The sequence below is a fragment of the Simochromis diagramma genome, unplaced genomic scaffold (assembly GCF_900408965.1).
Source record: "Simochromis diagramma unplaced genomic scaffold, fSimDia1.1 OVJJ01000389.1, whole genome shotgun sequence".
In the NCBI taxonomy this organism is placed as follows: Eukaryota; Metazoa; Chordata; class Actinopteri; order Cichliformes; family Cichlidae; genus Simochromis; species Simochromis diagramma.
This window is the reverse complement of record NW_024387227.1, coordinates 2139890-2153496: the sequence shown is the minus strand read 5'-3', so window position 1 is coordinate 2153496 and position 13607 is coordinate 2139890. Positions and strand designations below refer to the sequence as shown.

Below are 13607 nucleotides of genomic sequence, written 5' to 3'. Positions count from 1 at the left end.
CAGGTTGTATTAAATAAGGCTTAAAACTACTGATTAAGATGAGCGACAAGTCTCACCTCCTACTGGCAGTTAGAAAGAATGTATAACTCTTAGACACATCTACAATGGCTTTAGGCCTAGAGGCTTCCTCCATTCTTTATATGCCGTCTGTGGTTAAACTACAGTACGATTCCAGGTGACCATCCACTGTTCAAGGATCAGTTTATGTGCTTCCAAGGTGACATAAGACAAAAACTAGAGACAGAAAAGTGGCCAGATTGCCTCTGCCAGAATTGTACGTGTGTAAATCATACTAGAGCTGTACACTTTAAAATTTGAGTTAGCTTAAAATAAAAAAAATTAAAAAACGGAATATTTGAGACTGCTGCAAAACTGAAGTCTTGGAGGCACAGACTTCTTATTTAACTCTGATGTTTACGGCCACAAATTATTTGCAAATTGAGATGATAATGACATCACTTCATTTTAGTACTAGTCTGGAATTAACAAAGACTTAAGAAATAAAAGCAGAAAAATGACTCTGAACTTGCAAAGTGGTCATGCAGTGATAACCTTGTAGAAAATTGTTTAGCTGACTTGTACAGCTACATTTTTTATTTTGGCAACAAGCATCGGCAGAGAGAAATTTCCTTGGAAGTATGCTGCAGTACTAACATGTTGTTTGAGCTGGTGCATCAGTTTGTCCCGCTCCCTCTTGAGGGCTAGCACCTCCTCCTGGGTCTTCTTTTTATTCGAGGCAGACAGTTCCAGCAGTGCAATATTAGCATCTTTCTCACTAATTGCTGCCAGCAGAGCTTGTTGTCTGAAAGAAAAACAACATAAAACACTACAGTAGTATCTCCAGAAAGATTTAGCTATCAGATAGAAGGCCTCACATTTGACTCTAGAATACTTTGATATACAGAGGTACTCATGATCGACTCAGTGATTACAAGGTGCCCAGACCCTGCGACTGGAAAAACAAGCCAAAATCATCACCCCACCAACACTGTGCTTTAACAGGGTATGAGGTGTTTGTACTGATATGTTGTGTTTGGTTTTTGTCAAACTTTGTGCTAATTATTATCAGCAAACATCGCCACGTTGATCTCATTTGTCCAGGACAGTTTTTTCTTAAGATGCACTTTTACGATGTGTGCTGCCATGTTCTTTTTTTGAGAGAAGAAGCTTTCTTCTGGCTCTCCCATACAAGCCATACTGTCATGAACTTCAACATTTAACAAGCTAACCAAGGCCTGTAGTGTCTGAGATTTTGTGTTTTTTTCTGCAATTTCTCTGGACATTATCTGGCCTCAGGGTGAATGTGCAGCACATATTGACTTTTGGGTAGATTTAAGGAGCTTGGAAAGAAAAATGATTGGACTATTTTAAGTTTCTTGAAGAGGTTTCACTTCAGAGAAGATTCTTCAGTTCTAAGACCAAATGGTGGAGAGCCCCAGGTATTCCCTAGTGGGAGTTGTCCCTTTAAAAAAAACTGGGACTCTCCACCATTTGGTCTTAGAACTGAAGCTTCCTGGATGAGAAGTGAAACCTCTTCAAGAAACTTAGAGTACAATGACCTGGATGACTGAGAACCTACACAGACATTTTGGGTAGATTGGCTACTGTTTTGAATATCAGTGTGACCATCGTGGTGGATTTCAGATTACTTTTTGTTCTGATAATGAAATCAAATTTCAATTTAGCAGTGCTATGTCGGCTGTCTTCTCATAAAGACGGTGGGGAAGGACAAAAACAAATGAGCTGGATTACATTTTGAGAAAAGAAATTAATCCAAGGCTTAATTACAAGAACATTTTTTAAAAAAGGAGGTTGAAAATGTAGGCCGCCAATCTGATTTTTGCTAACAGCAAATCTCAGAAAACACTAACTTCATTTCAAGGATCTCCTCCAGCTGTTTCCTGCGTTCTTGTCTCATGTTGGTGAGGTGAGTGTCCCTCTCCTGTAAAGACTGCTGTGTGGAGGAGAGACGCTGCTTGGTGGCATCCAGCTCTTGCCTCGTCCTTTCTAGCGTGTTCATTAGCTCCTCCAACTGACGTTTGGGAAAACAAGGACACATATCTCATTAGGTAATTACTAAACTGTGTATCATCAGGGGTAAATATTTTTTTTTATTAGGGTACATCACCTTCAAGTGATGACCACCATCTATGGAGCTGTCCTTACGAGGGTCCTGTCCCAAGCCTTTCTTGTCACCTTGCAGCCCCAGTTTGATGTTTGAACCCTTTTTAGCTTGATCTTTACCCCCTTGTCTGCAAAACCACAAAATTTGTGCATTTCCATTTAAAAAAAAAGTCAGTAGAGTTATATGAAAAATATGTAGACTTATGAAATGGGTGCATTTTATACCCAAAACCACAACAAAAATGTGAAACACAAAACAAGCAAAGCCAGTACAGCAATGGGCGATCATGTCAAGTGCATTTTGAATGTATTCAGTTTCAAAATAGTACCGCTTATGAGATCACCAGGACAACAACAAAACATGAGCATCACAGATGTAGCGATAGCTTCATGTTAATTGCATTGCTGAGATAAATCACAGGTTTAAGCACCAGTGTTAGGATGGCGTTAGGAAGAAATGGAGATGTAATGGGAGCAGGGGCATTACTTACCTGGGAGCTAGACTGCAGATGGGGAAAGGAAAAGGCAGAAGACAAGGGGTTGATGGAACGAGTGAAGTAGACATTGGAAGCAGGAAATAAAAGAACACACAGGAAAGTAAAAAACAAACAAAACAGACACATTAGAACCAGAACATAAAGAAACAATCACAAGAAAAAGTACAGTGAACCCAGAGGAGATCACGCTGTGTTCATTGCTCATCAAACAACATGGGAAATTACAAACACGCCTGTGGCAGTCACTGCTCTGCAGCCTGACACAGCTAATGCAGGATGCACCTTCTCTGAAAACAAGGGCCCATGTGCATCTTCTGCCAAGCCTGGGAATGGCAGACATGCATTGAGTCAGGCAAAAGTTAGCCGGGCAAAAATAAGAGGAGAGGACAGGTTTGAGAGTCGAGCAAAAGGAGAGGAAGCCAACGGTGGTTTGATCAAGTGGGCAAGAAGGGAGCTAGTAGGAGAATCAGTTATGGATGCAGGGTTGTTCAGACAGAAAAGACCTGACTGAACTGACACACTTCAGGACTGAGGGCTCAGTCCAGACCCTACCTACTACAGCACCCCACACTGAGCGCGTGTAGACGTGGAGCACAGCAGCTCTATTCATGCAGGCCACTAGGGCTGATCTTTTCCTTTAGTATCTGGTAGAGCAAGCTAGGCAGGGCACGTGGGGGCAGGTTGGGATGGAAAGCAGGAAGAAGGGGGCACTGGAAAATAGGGTCTGTTAGGTGGTGTTAATGGGATATGAGGGTGCAAGGGTGGCTGGGTCACAGAGGGTGACTTGGGGTGAGGCGAGCAGATGGGTGGCTGGAATGAGAAGGGGAAGCGTGCTCGTGGCAACAGCAAACATTAGCTGAGGGCAGACACTTATACAATAAGCTACTACAAACAACCAACGCCACAAAAAGACACAAAAGGGTGTATATTTGTGTGTCTTAAAGTGTGTTAGCAGGAAGCTATTTCCACAAGAACACAAGGAAGTATAGCAAGTTCAAATAAAATGTAAAAAAAGTAAAGAAGTCAAAGCAAGTGGGTAAATCACACCAAGTTCTATAGATAAAGGTGCTGATGCGTGCATTATTTGCAGTATTATTAGTATTAAAACATTTACAGTATATACAATGCGTTTTTAGTTAGGGTTACAAATTACAAAATATTTGCTTTTAAAACTGCAATTTTTATATTGACAGTTTGCTGCAACACCGGTGTGACTGAATTTACTGTGTGATTTTACCAAGCATCACCACGGAAACACACCAAAACAGGAAAAAATGAGTGTAGCATGTGGTGCAAATAAATGGCAAGCAATATATGCCTATCTGGACATATATTAACAACATTATGACCTGATGATTTGCATTTATATGAAGTACAACCATTGATCTTTAAGGTTTGAACTTCATATTTGCTTAAAATTTCACATGGCTCTTTAATTTGCTGTGATTGCTCATACAGCAAAAATATTTGTGTACTTTTTTCCCACTTTACATCATCAGTGCACAGATAAATGAGTTTTAATGATGACTGCTGCCCCAAAAATAAACATGCAGCACAAACTCCTTCTCCCTTACACGTGTATACATGCACACGCACGCACACACACACACACACACACACACACACACACACACACACACACACACACACACACACACACACACACACGTAGTCACATGCATAGAAAAGCTGCTTAATTGATCAAAAAGCAGTCACGGACACAGATGCAGACTAGAAAGCAAAAACATTCTAAAGAAATAAAAGCAAAATGAATCCAGGGATCTTTGTATCATGTCCGTGAGTAAAATAATGGTACCACGGACTAAAAACAGACTGTGTAACTCTGATACAAAGATTTTTGAATCCTTCAAACAGCAGGCAGACCCAGGCACACAGGTGAAACCAGATGCAGTTGCGGCAGTCGCGGTCGGAGACTTTAACCACGCAGCCAAGCCTTAAGTGCCAGGGCAGAGCACTCACTTTCCCAGGAAATCCCACACCATGCCCCCTATCTGCTGGGGAGCAGTGGACACAGAAGGGAGCGGGTCAGGGGGAGCTCTGCCACCGGGACGAGGGGTGGGGCGGGGGGGGGGGGGAGGGGGGCTGGTGTCAAAACAGAGAAAGATTTGCAAGGGAGATGAAGAAAAGATTTTGAAAAATCAGAATCAGATTTCAGAACAGAAGAGAAGTAGGTTGAAAGTTGATTCATGGCCAGGGGTAAAGAGAGGGGCAGGTGAGCATGGTACAGAAGAGAGAGAGGGAAATGGGACGGAGAAAAGTGGGTAAAGATGGCAAAAAAAAGGACAAGAAGACGCAATTAATCAAACACCACTAACAAAGTATCACGACATTAATCCTATAATGATCTGAGAAGGGAGTATATAAGTGTCTTTAACACTAAGCAGTGGCAGGGGAGAAGGGCTGTGTGGTCCTCATGCAGATCAACCAATCCCTATGTTAGTCTCATCCGTCTGAATCCTGTCCAGGTAAACGACGATGATCTCCTTCATTAGACAAACCAAAGTGCAAATAAACTTGCAGTACTGCTCCCAGGAGAGAACCAGAGAGGCCACCTGTTTTATTTCTGCACTCCATTAACTGGACTCAGATGACCTCTTCCGAAAGAGAAGTGACTGAGTGGAGCGTTGTTGATATTTATAAACAAAACCTAAACGTGTAAATCAAAACTGTGTGTACAGAGCGCATTATCCAATACCATCGAGTGCAGTGCAGTATGAGAACATCACAACTGAACATAACATGGAAACACTATGAAAATGTGCACAGAGCCACATGGACATTTGCCCAGCATACACCGAACACAGAGAACTGTAAAGCTGACAAACAGATGCATCCAGATCAAGAATAGACTGCTCAGAGCTACTCAGCACAAACAGTGGCACACTGTATTGCTTATGGTAATACCATTAGAGAGTAGGGTAACCTAAATTACAAAATAACCTAATTTATCTGAAGATAAATGGGGTTTTGTTTGCGATATAGAGAGTAGCAGATTTAAAACCATCTCTTTATGCCTGGTTACTTGTTATGATGTGAAACAAGCCACAGAAAAATACATTTTTTTGTATCATACACAACGTTTTTTGAGCATTTTAGCCTTGGCCATTTTTTTCTTTCTTTCTTTTTTAGTGACGTAAAGGGGGACTCTCACTTTTCACGTATAATTTTACTTCCAGCAGACCTGTTCTCTATTTGGGACGCTAATTTACAAAATTTATCTCATGTTGTATCTTATACTAGCTAAAACTATTAAAACAGACAATAAACTCATAAAGAAAATGTCATTTTCATGAGGCCCTTTTCTCATGCAATCCTTTACAATTGGATTTCTTTTTGAATTGGCCAACAGAAAGAATGGTGATTTAAGAAACACCTTTATTAGTGTCTTAAACCTGCTACATCCATCTTTTATATATACAGTCTATGATCATACATGAAATAAACACACCGTATGTATGTATTGAAAAGTTTGTTTTTCCTTTTCTTTACTTGTTTTCTTCCAGTTTTTGTGTTTTTATATTCCCTATATTTATATTGTATATAAATATATTGAAGCTAAGTGGAGAGCTAAAAAATAAACAAAGAATGGATGCATCAGGCATTTTCAGGCAAACATGTTAAATTACCTAAGAGGTTTGCTAAAATTGCAGGCAGGTATGCTAATTTTATCTTCATAGATGTAATAATGGTCATAGAAAACAGAGTGTAAGTTAAAAGGGAAGGATTAAAGCAGTACAGGCTAATATGCAGTCAGAATTAGTTACCTTTCCAACTCAGCAATTTTCTTGTCCTTATCATTCTTTTCGGTTTCCACCTCTCGCAGGATGTCCAGCAGTCTCTCCACCTCTGTCTGAGCCTTATTAGCTTCATCCTTGTAGTAGCTCACCTCCTTTTCCAGCAGTTTCACCCGGTCCACATACTCTGGGTTCCCTCTGGAGCCCGACTGCTGCTCCACTTCATGGGCTTTCTGCATCAACATGCCAAGAAAAGACAAATACAAACATGTACACGCCCAAAAACACACAGTTAACAAAAATAACAACCCAGTATCAACAAAAGTGTGAAACGCAGAACGTTTTACTGTCAATGAAAGAGAGATACATACAGTACACTGTAGTCCATCAGTGACTTATATTATCTACGTCTCTTGCACTGTCTCTGTACTTTCAAATGAATAAAGCCGAGGCAAATGTTGTGGATGAGGGCATCATTACTGGTACTGGCTCATTAGTTTTAACAAAGCTATTATTTAGCTCCAATTAAATGGTCCATTGAGACTCCCGGTCACTTCATGCACATGGAGTAGAATACAGGACTTCAGGATAGTCTGTGAGAGTTTTGTATGTCTGTGACAATAATAACAAATCATTATAAGTTAAGCACTAAATTGATTCACTGGCTATCAAAATCAGAGATCTAGTTTTTGGACAGCAAGGACATCTCTCCACTACAGTGGTACACAGCACCCTGGACAATACACAGCCACATATGTTAACACATATCGCAGAGTTACACAGAGCCATCCACCAAAACACTGCAGTGATCTTCAACCACGGCCGATACCTTCGCTAACAGCACCACACTGAGACAAAAGAGAAGCGTGGCAACACTGATACTGACAACATGCACAAAGGTCGACCAAGTCATGCAAACCCAACGAAGCTGCACAGTCTTTGCAATTGTCAGTCCAAAGAATGAAGAAAGAGAAGCAAGGGCGACCAAGTAAATCTGTTCTAACTGTCATATTTTATGCATGAGGAACGATGCTAGAGTTTAGCTTAGAGGAGATATACATAATTTTATTTAAGACCCAATAATCCTAGTTGAAATTTATGAAAAATAACTACAACAGACAGTTATTGGACAACAAATTGCCCTCCATATGGCCCCTGCAAATATTGCAATGAACAGCATACTACAGAAGAGCATTTATAGGAGGCTATAGGAAGGAAGCACTTGACGATTTGAGGATTTTGCAGTTCAATTACTTTATTTATTTGAATGCATTCTGTGTTTTTATTCTGTTTTCCTTATCTATAACATTTGTTTAAGAACCTCTGAAATTGCCAAGATCCACAAAATACACGAAAGTGGATCAAGTTGGGGAGATGTCAATATTATAATTCACTGTCAAATAGTTTGATATTTTTTGAGGATTTTCACAAAGATGCTAAAACACACTGAACTGAAATTCTGTGCTAAAAATGTAATATTTAAATGGTAAATGGTAAATGGCCTGTATTTATATAGCGCTTTACTAGTCCCTAAGGACCACAAATTATTTAGACATAATTCAATAACAAATATGTATTAAAGAAAGGTTTGTTCACTCTGTTTGCCTCTTTTAATTTTTTTCACTGGTTATAAGTGCACCAAATATGAGGAAACTTGAATGCCATGTCCTGTGACTTCAATTGCATAAAGTCTCTGAAAGTCCAATGAAAAGTTTACTATTAATTTGTCACATTCCCCACATGAGCTTCTATGACAAAACACATGTGTGCTGCATTTGAGGTCAGTGTAACCTGTACAATTCAGTGAATGTATGGGTTCCTGTTGCCACACAACTTCCCAGATGAGGCCTTAGTGACTAAAAACATTACCATTAAATTTAGCTATAGATACAAAAGTTTACAAAAATGTAAAATTTGTTACATTTAAATGTTTTTTTTGTGCTGTGGAAGAATATGACAGTTTATTAAGTATAACCACCGAAAAAACTATCTACAAAGCCAAAACTTAAAAAAAACAACAACTTCACACATAGTTAAAGCTAATGCAGTCTAACAGTCCTGCAATTAATCCCAGGTGTGTCCTTACATGACACAGTGTAATGAGGCTATACTAAATCATAGGAAGACTTTTACATGTAAAATGTAATTACAACAAAGGGCAATAAACAGCTGTATAAAAGAAAATTAACCCTCATAAAGACAGAATTTATTGCAAGATTGTTGTTTTAGTTTGAGCTACATATACTTAATAAAATTGCAGAAGAATCTATATTGAGCACGTTCCAGCAGACTAAGTAAGCCTTCGGTTCTACATATATGCAGCACCAGTTTCACCACATATCACAAACAGTTACAGGATGAGCACAGTGCACAGGACTCTGACTGCAGCTCATTATATCAGTACAGTGCAATGAACAACATGCATCCTGGGTGGGTGAAAGCAGGACCTGTGCTGGGGTTTGGCACGATCACCATCTAGCATATTTCAAGGAAGTTATCAGTGTCCTCATGCTTTCAATATGTGCCTCAGAGAGCTCAGGAGAGGGACTTACAGGAGTGTTCATGTGACTGAATAGCTGCTCAGCTTGCTACATTGCAAACAGAGGGTTTGAGGAAGGAACAGGAGGGAGGCGGGGGAGTCCCGGGAGAGTAAATGTCAGGATTGAGTTTGAGCCAAAGAGAGAACAGCAGGATCAGACATGGTACAATACATGTTTGACAGATAAGTAACATAGTACACATGTTGTTAGGCTAACGGCAACACAACAGAGACAAACACAGAGGAAGAGATGATACAGCGATAGTCTCAAGAAGGAGAAGAAGAAGGCAAAGAGGGATATTTAATGACTGCCTGCTACTTGCAACACCCTTAAAAAGCATGGCTGCCTGTTACAGGAGACAAAGCACGATGGCAGCCATTAGCCTAATGAAGTGTGCTTTATATAAGGTCTGTTCACTTTTCTTGTTCAGGTCCAAAGAAACAGCCTAATGAAGGATAACATGTTCTCAGAAGTGAGACCTCGGTATTCTTGTTTCTTTACTGCTACTTTAATTTTTAAATGGGACAGAGCTGTCTTCACTGAATAATCTGTGATCATACCTAATCTTCCCTCAATGACACAGGCCAAGATCAGACCAGCAGGAAAATATGAACAGAGAAAATACACTGTACATTAATTTGGCCAATCATTTCTACAAAAGGGAAGTAGCCCTTTTTTCTTATGTCTGTAACTGCTTAACAGTCTCCACTGAAGTGGTCCCTGAATTCACAATGAGCTCATTCCTTTCTTCGCAGTGGACACTCAGCTCTGGCTTCTTATCTACAATTCAGTGCAATTAAAGAGAGACATTGCTACAGTCTTCATTCAGAGTACAGAAGCTCTCTGCAATTCAGACAAAGAGACATCCATAGAAAATGTTGCCATACTGACTGCTAAAATGGTCAGCTTTCATCCAGACATTTCTGAAATCATCAGCGGAAAGTCATCATTTATATATGACCTTCAGTAAGAGTAGCATTAGGCTCCTTTTTAAGTTCTTTCTTCACAGTGGATCACTGGTAGCAAAACAGTGTTAACCAGTGTTAAAGTCCAGAACATGGCTGCTTTCGAGCTGTTAAACACAGTTTTCCTGAGCACATGAAATTGCTTAACTTTATATAGAGATTGAATAGTACAATCAAAAGCTTAGCAGCAGCTCCAACATGAAACTTGTTGCGGTGTCGTTTTCCCAACACGTGCAAACTTGTATGAGCCTGTGTGGTGTAATGCTAGCTTTACTACACTGTTTGACCCCAATTCAGGATTTCCGACTTTTCCACCTTTACTTGATTTCCCTCTAACTGAAGCACAACAGATCTTTAAAACCAAAAAAACTGGATAATTAGGATTGGCTGCAAAAAGTAACTGTGTAAAAATGTGCATTAGATAAGCCTTCTTTTAATATAGATGGCTGTGGGAACTATAATCTGTAATTACTTCTTTCAAAACAACCTGCTGAAAAATTCTCTACAGGTTAAAACTGTGAATTGCTCGTCTCTTAAAATCTAAATTAAAATTTCGCATTATAGTGTGCGAGGTGATTCGGTGGTGAGAGATGCACACCTACCTTCTGTAACTGTGTCTCCAACTTACTACATTCCTCTTTTTTCTGCTCAATTGCAATCTCCAGTGACTTGAGCTTTGAATCCTTCTTGAGGCCAGAGGATGCCAGGGATGATGCGTGTTCTTTCAGATCGATGAGACTGGACTGCAGGTGAGTAGTCAGGACAGACAGTTAGCAGCGCTTCAAACCAGGCAGGCCAGCAGAGTGCCAGCATGTGCAACAAAGTTACAGCACCTGAGGCGACTGCTTAAATGGCACCTAAAGCCCTACTGAAAGATAGTGTTTCAATATTTGCTGTGCATAAAAAAGGTACATGCTCTGCAGCAAAGAGAAGGACACAGTCATGTGTACACAGCCCTGTAGCCTTATAGAGAAAATCTCTTTGCTCACTGACCTCCTTTTCTGTTAGTTCTATCTGCAGGCTGTTCACCTTCTCCTTCAATTCCTTGTTCTCTTTCTTATATGATTCCACTTCTTCCAGTCGTTCTCTGTCTTCTCTCTCCCTTTGGTCCTTCAAACGCTCAATAATCCTCTCCTAACGCACAGAAGCACAAAGAATTAAAACTCTTCATATGACTGAACGGTTAAGAGTCTATATAAACATTAAACTGCTGAGATGTTAATTTAAGATTGTTCCAGCTCAAATCAGAGATTTGTATCAGTTCATTCCTTTTAAAAAACAAATGTCTCTAGTTATGTGAAATTAATATCACACATGAAAAATACAGTTATTAAGAAATTAGACTAAAATTAAGCTAAAATGCTGAATCAAGCTAGATGCCGTGCCTGGAATTTTACCCCAGTGCTACTTTGTTATTTTTTCCTTGTATGTTTTTATAAATAAAGATGTAATCATCAAAATCTGGTTACCTAAAAATTGAATAAAACACTAGTGCAGGAAAGAAATAATGATATCTAATGCAGCTAGAGGATTACATCAGCTATTTCCTCAATTATACATAAATCTATGAACTGTAATAGAGTTACTACTGATATTTGATGAGGTTCCACGATTTTTAGGAGGATTAAGAAAAGTCAAACCTGATGGAGCTTTTTAAAGCACCATGATGGGCTTCACAAACAGCCTTAGTGCAGAGCAGGGCACAGTCGCCCTGCTGCGACATGTGCCTTCATCTCTCTTCTTTGATATCAAGGAATGTAATAACAGAATGTAATAATAAAAGTTTTAATATTTTATACTATTCACACTTCTTTCTGCACAAGTACAAATCTGATCTCGTCACAATTTCAGAAGTTCTGTACAATCACTCCACAGCAACTAGACGCAACTTGTAGTTGTTTAAAAAAAAAGAAAGAAGAAGAAGCAGAAAACAAGAATTTTTACTAACATGGTTCATTTAGAGGAAAGGTTTAACATATGTGGGAATTTCACCAGCTACCAGCTGACCAGGCTTAATATGAAGTCTGGAAATAAGAGGAAGCATTTCTGTTTGTGTCTCTTCAAATTCCCCTTATGAGCAACTCTAAAGTTCAAGTATCTATGACAACACCGAAGCTTACATTATTCTCTTTAAAGAGTGTAACTTTTACTAAATTAAATAAATAAATGTGTATTTATCTTCTCTTTTTCCTCACCCCCAAACAGTCACAGCAGATAGCTTCTCTCTAATATTAGCTTACAATATAAAGCACTTTGAGGTGATTGTTGTTGAATTGGCACTATATAAATAAAATTGAATTGAAATGAATTTAATTGAACTGATGGCGAACAAGCTCCTTTTCTACTCTGTGTGGCACTTGCAGTGTGTTCAAGTTTCACTAGAGCCCAGAGAGAAAATGTTGCAGACAAGTTGGAGCCACCCATACAAACGCTGGCAATGTGCCAATCTGCTAGTGACCAAAACAACCACAAGGAGGTTTTTGGTGCAGCATCCTCTTTGTGATCAGTGTCACTTAGCGACAGCCAGCAACCATTTACCAGTCGGTCAGGGAATACAAGTTTGCTTAGGACCGTGTTACTGCGATCTAACAAAGATATAAAACGTCAGGAAAAAGGTTTGCTAATCTCAATTTCTTGTCGATAATGACGCTAATGTTTGGTCCTTGTGGTCTTCTTGAGAGCATACAAGAAAAAAAGAGGTCATTCACATCCTGGATTTTGAATGAATGATTGTCTGAAACAGTCACCTGGAATTCCTTCCACTATATACATCCTTTTGATAATATGATAGTAACTACAAACAGATAAAGTGTCACAGTTCAGACAGTGTTGTGGGTTCTGTGGTATAAGGGTGGCGTGATCTACCTTCTCTGACAGCGCCTCTTCCAGGGTGGCCAGGGCAGTGTCTGTGTTACTGGAGTCGGTCTGCAGAGACTTGACCCTGTCCTTGAGGTTCCCCAGCTGCTTGTCTTTGTCCCGCAGCTGCTCCTGCAGGTTCTCAATCTGACTCAGAAAAATAAGAAAGAACAAGTAGCAAAACACACAATAAAAAGCACGATCTCCAAACCAGCGCAACATTTAAAGTTGGTATATCTGCCATTTTTTAAGTCTCTGAAGCTTAACACACTACAGAAGCAACACTGTGTACAATGTGAGAAGAAATACATCAAAAACTATAAGACCTTTAAGTTTTGAAAAGCAGAACTTAATGTAAACCTGAATATATACCAAACTGCTATCTGAGCAGTGCAGGACTGACCTGAATTAAGGTATTTTATTTATGATAAGACAGGAAAAAACAATGATTCATAATTAATAAAAATGATGAAACAGATAAAAGTGCAAAGATGAGAGAGAGAGAGGGGTGTGTGTGATCAGACACAAGAGAAGAAAAACAAAACAGGAGAGCAGGTCTGGGTGCGATATGGAGTAACACTCTGTGAGTATTTATAGCACACACAAATGAGAGCCAGTGAGGCAGAAATATCTTCTTGCTTGTCTTTCTATGGGCATTTTCCCCTGAGAGCATGAGACTCTCTCACACTTCATGGACAGAGTAACCTCCCAGCTTTATATTTCCACAGAGCGACTGGTTTAGTCCAGGACACGGAAATGTGACAAAACAACCCACACAGTCGCTGTTCATTTCAAATTTGTGACTAAATCTAGAGTAATTAGACATGCCTCCACAATACAGTGTGTTGTAGACAAAAAATAAACAATAAC

The 13607-nt window shown here is 39.6% G+C and overlaps 1 protein-coding gene across 1 annotated transcript in view; it reads right to left on the bottom strand.

The window, feature by feature from the left end:
• The window catches only part of erc2 (ELKS/RAB6-interacting/CAST family member 2), a 51058-nt gene that overhangs the window by 5489 nt on the left and 31962 nt on the right, over positions 1-13607 (bottom strand). Inside the window, exons 9-17 of the mRNA XM_040052108.1 lie at positions 12747-12884; positions 10875-11015; positions 10484-10624; positions 8929-8964; positions 6407-6609; positions 2616-2627; positions 2129-2252; positions 1872-2032; positions 655-802 (exon numbers count right to left, since the gene is read on the bottom strand). Of these exons, the coding sequence (XP_039908042.1) occupies positions 655-802; positions 1872-2032; positions 2129-2252; positions 2616-2627; positions 6407-6609; positions 8929-8964; positions 10484-10624; positions 10875-11015; positions 12747-12884 (1104 nt within the window). The remainder of the gene's footprint in view (positions 1-654; positions 803-1871; positions 2033-2128; positions 2253-2615; positions 2628-6406; positions 6610-8928; positions 8965-10483; positions 10625-10874; positions 11016-12746; positions 12885-13607) is intronic.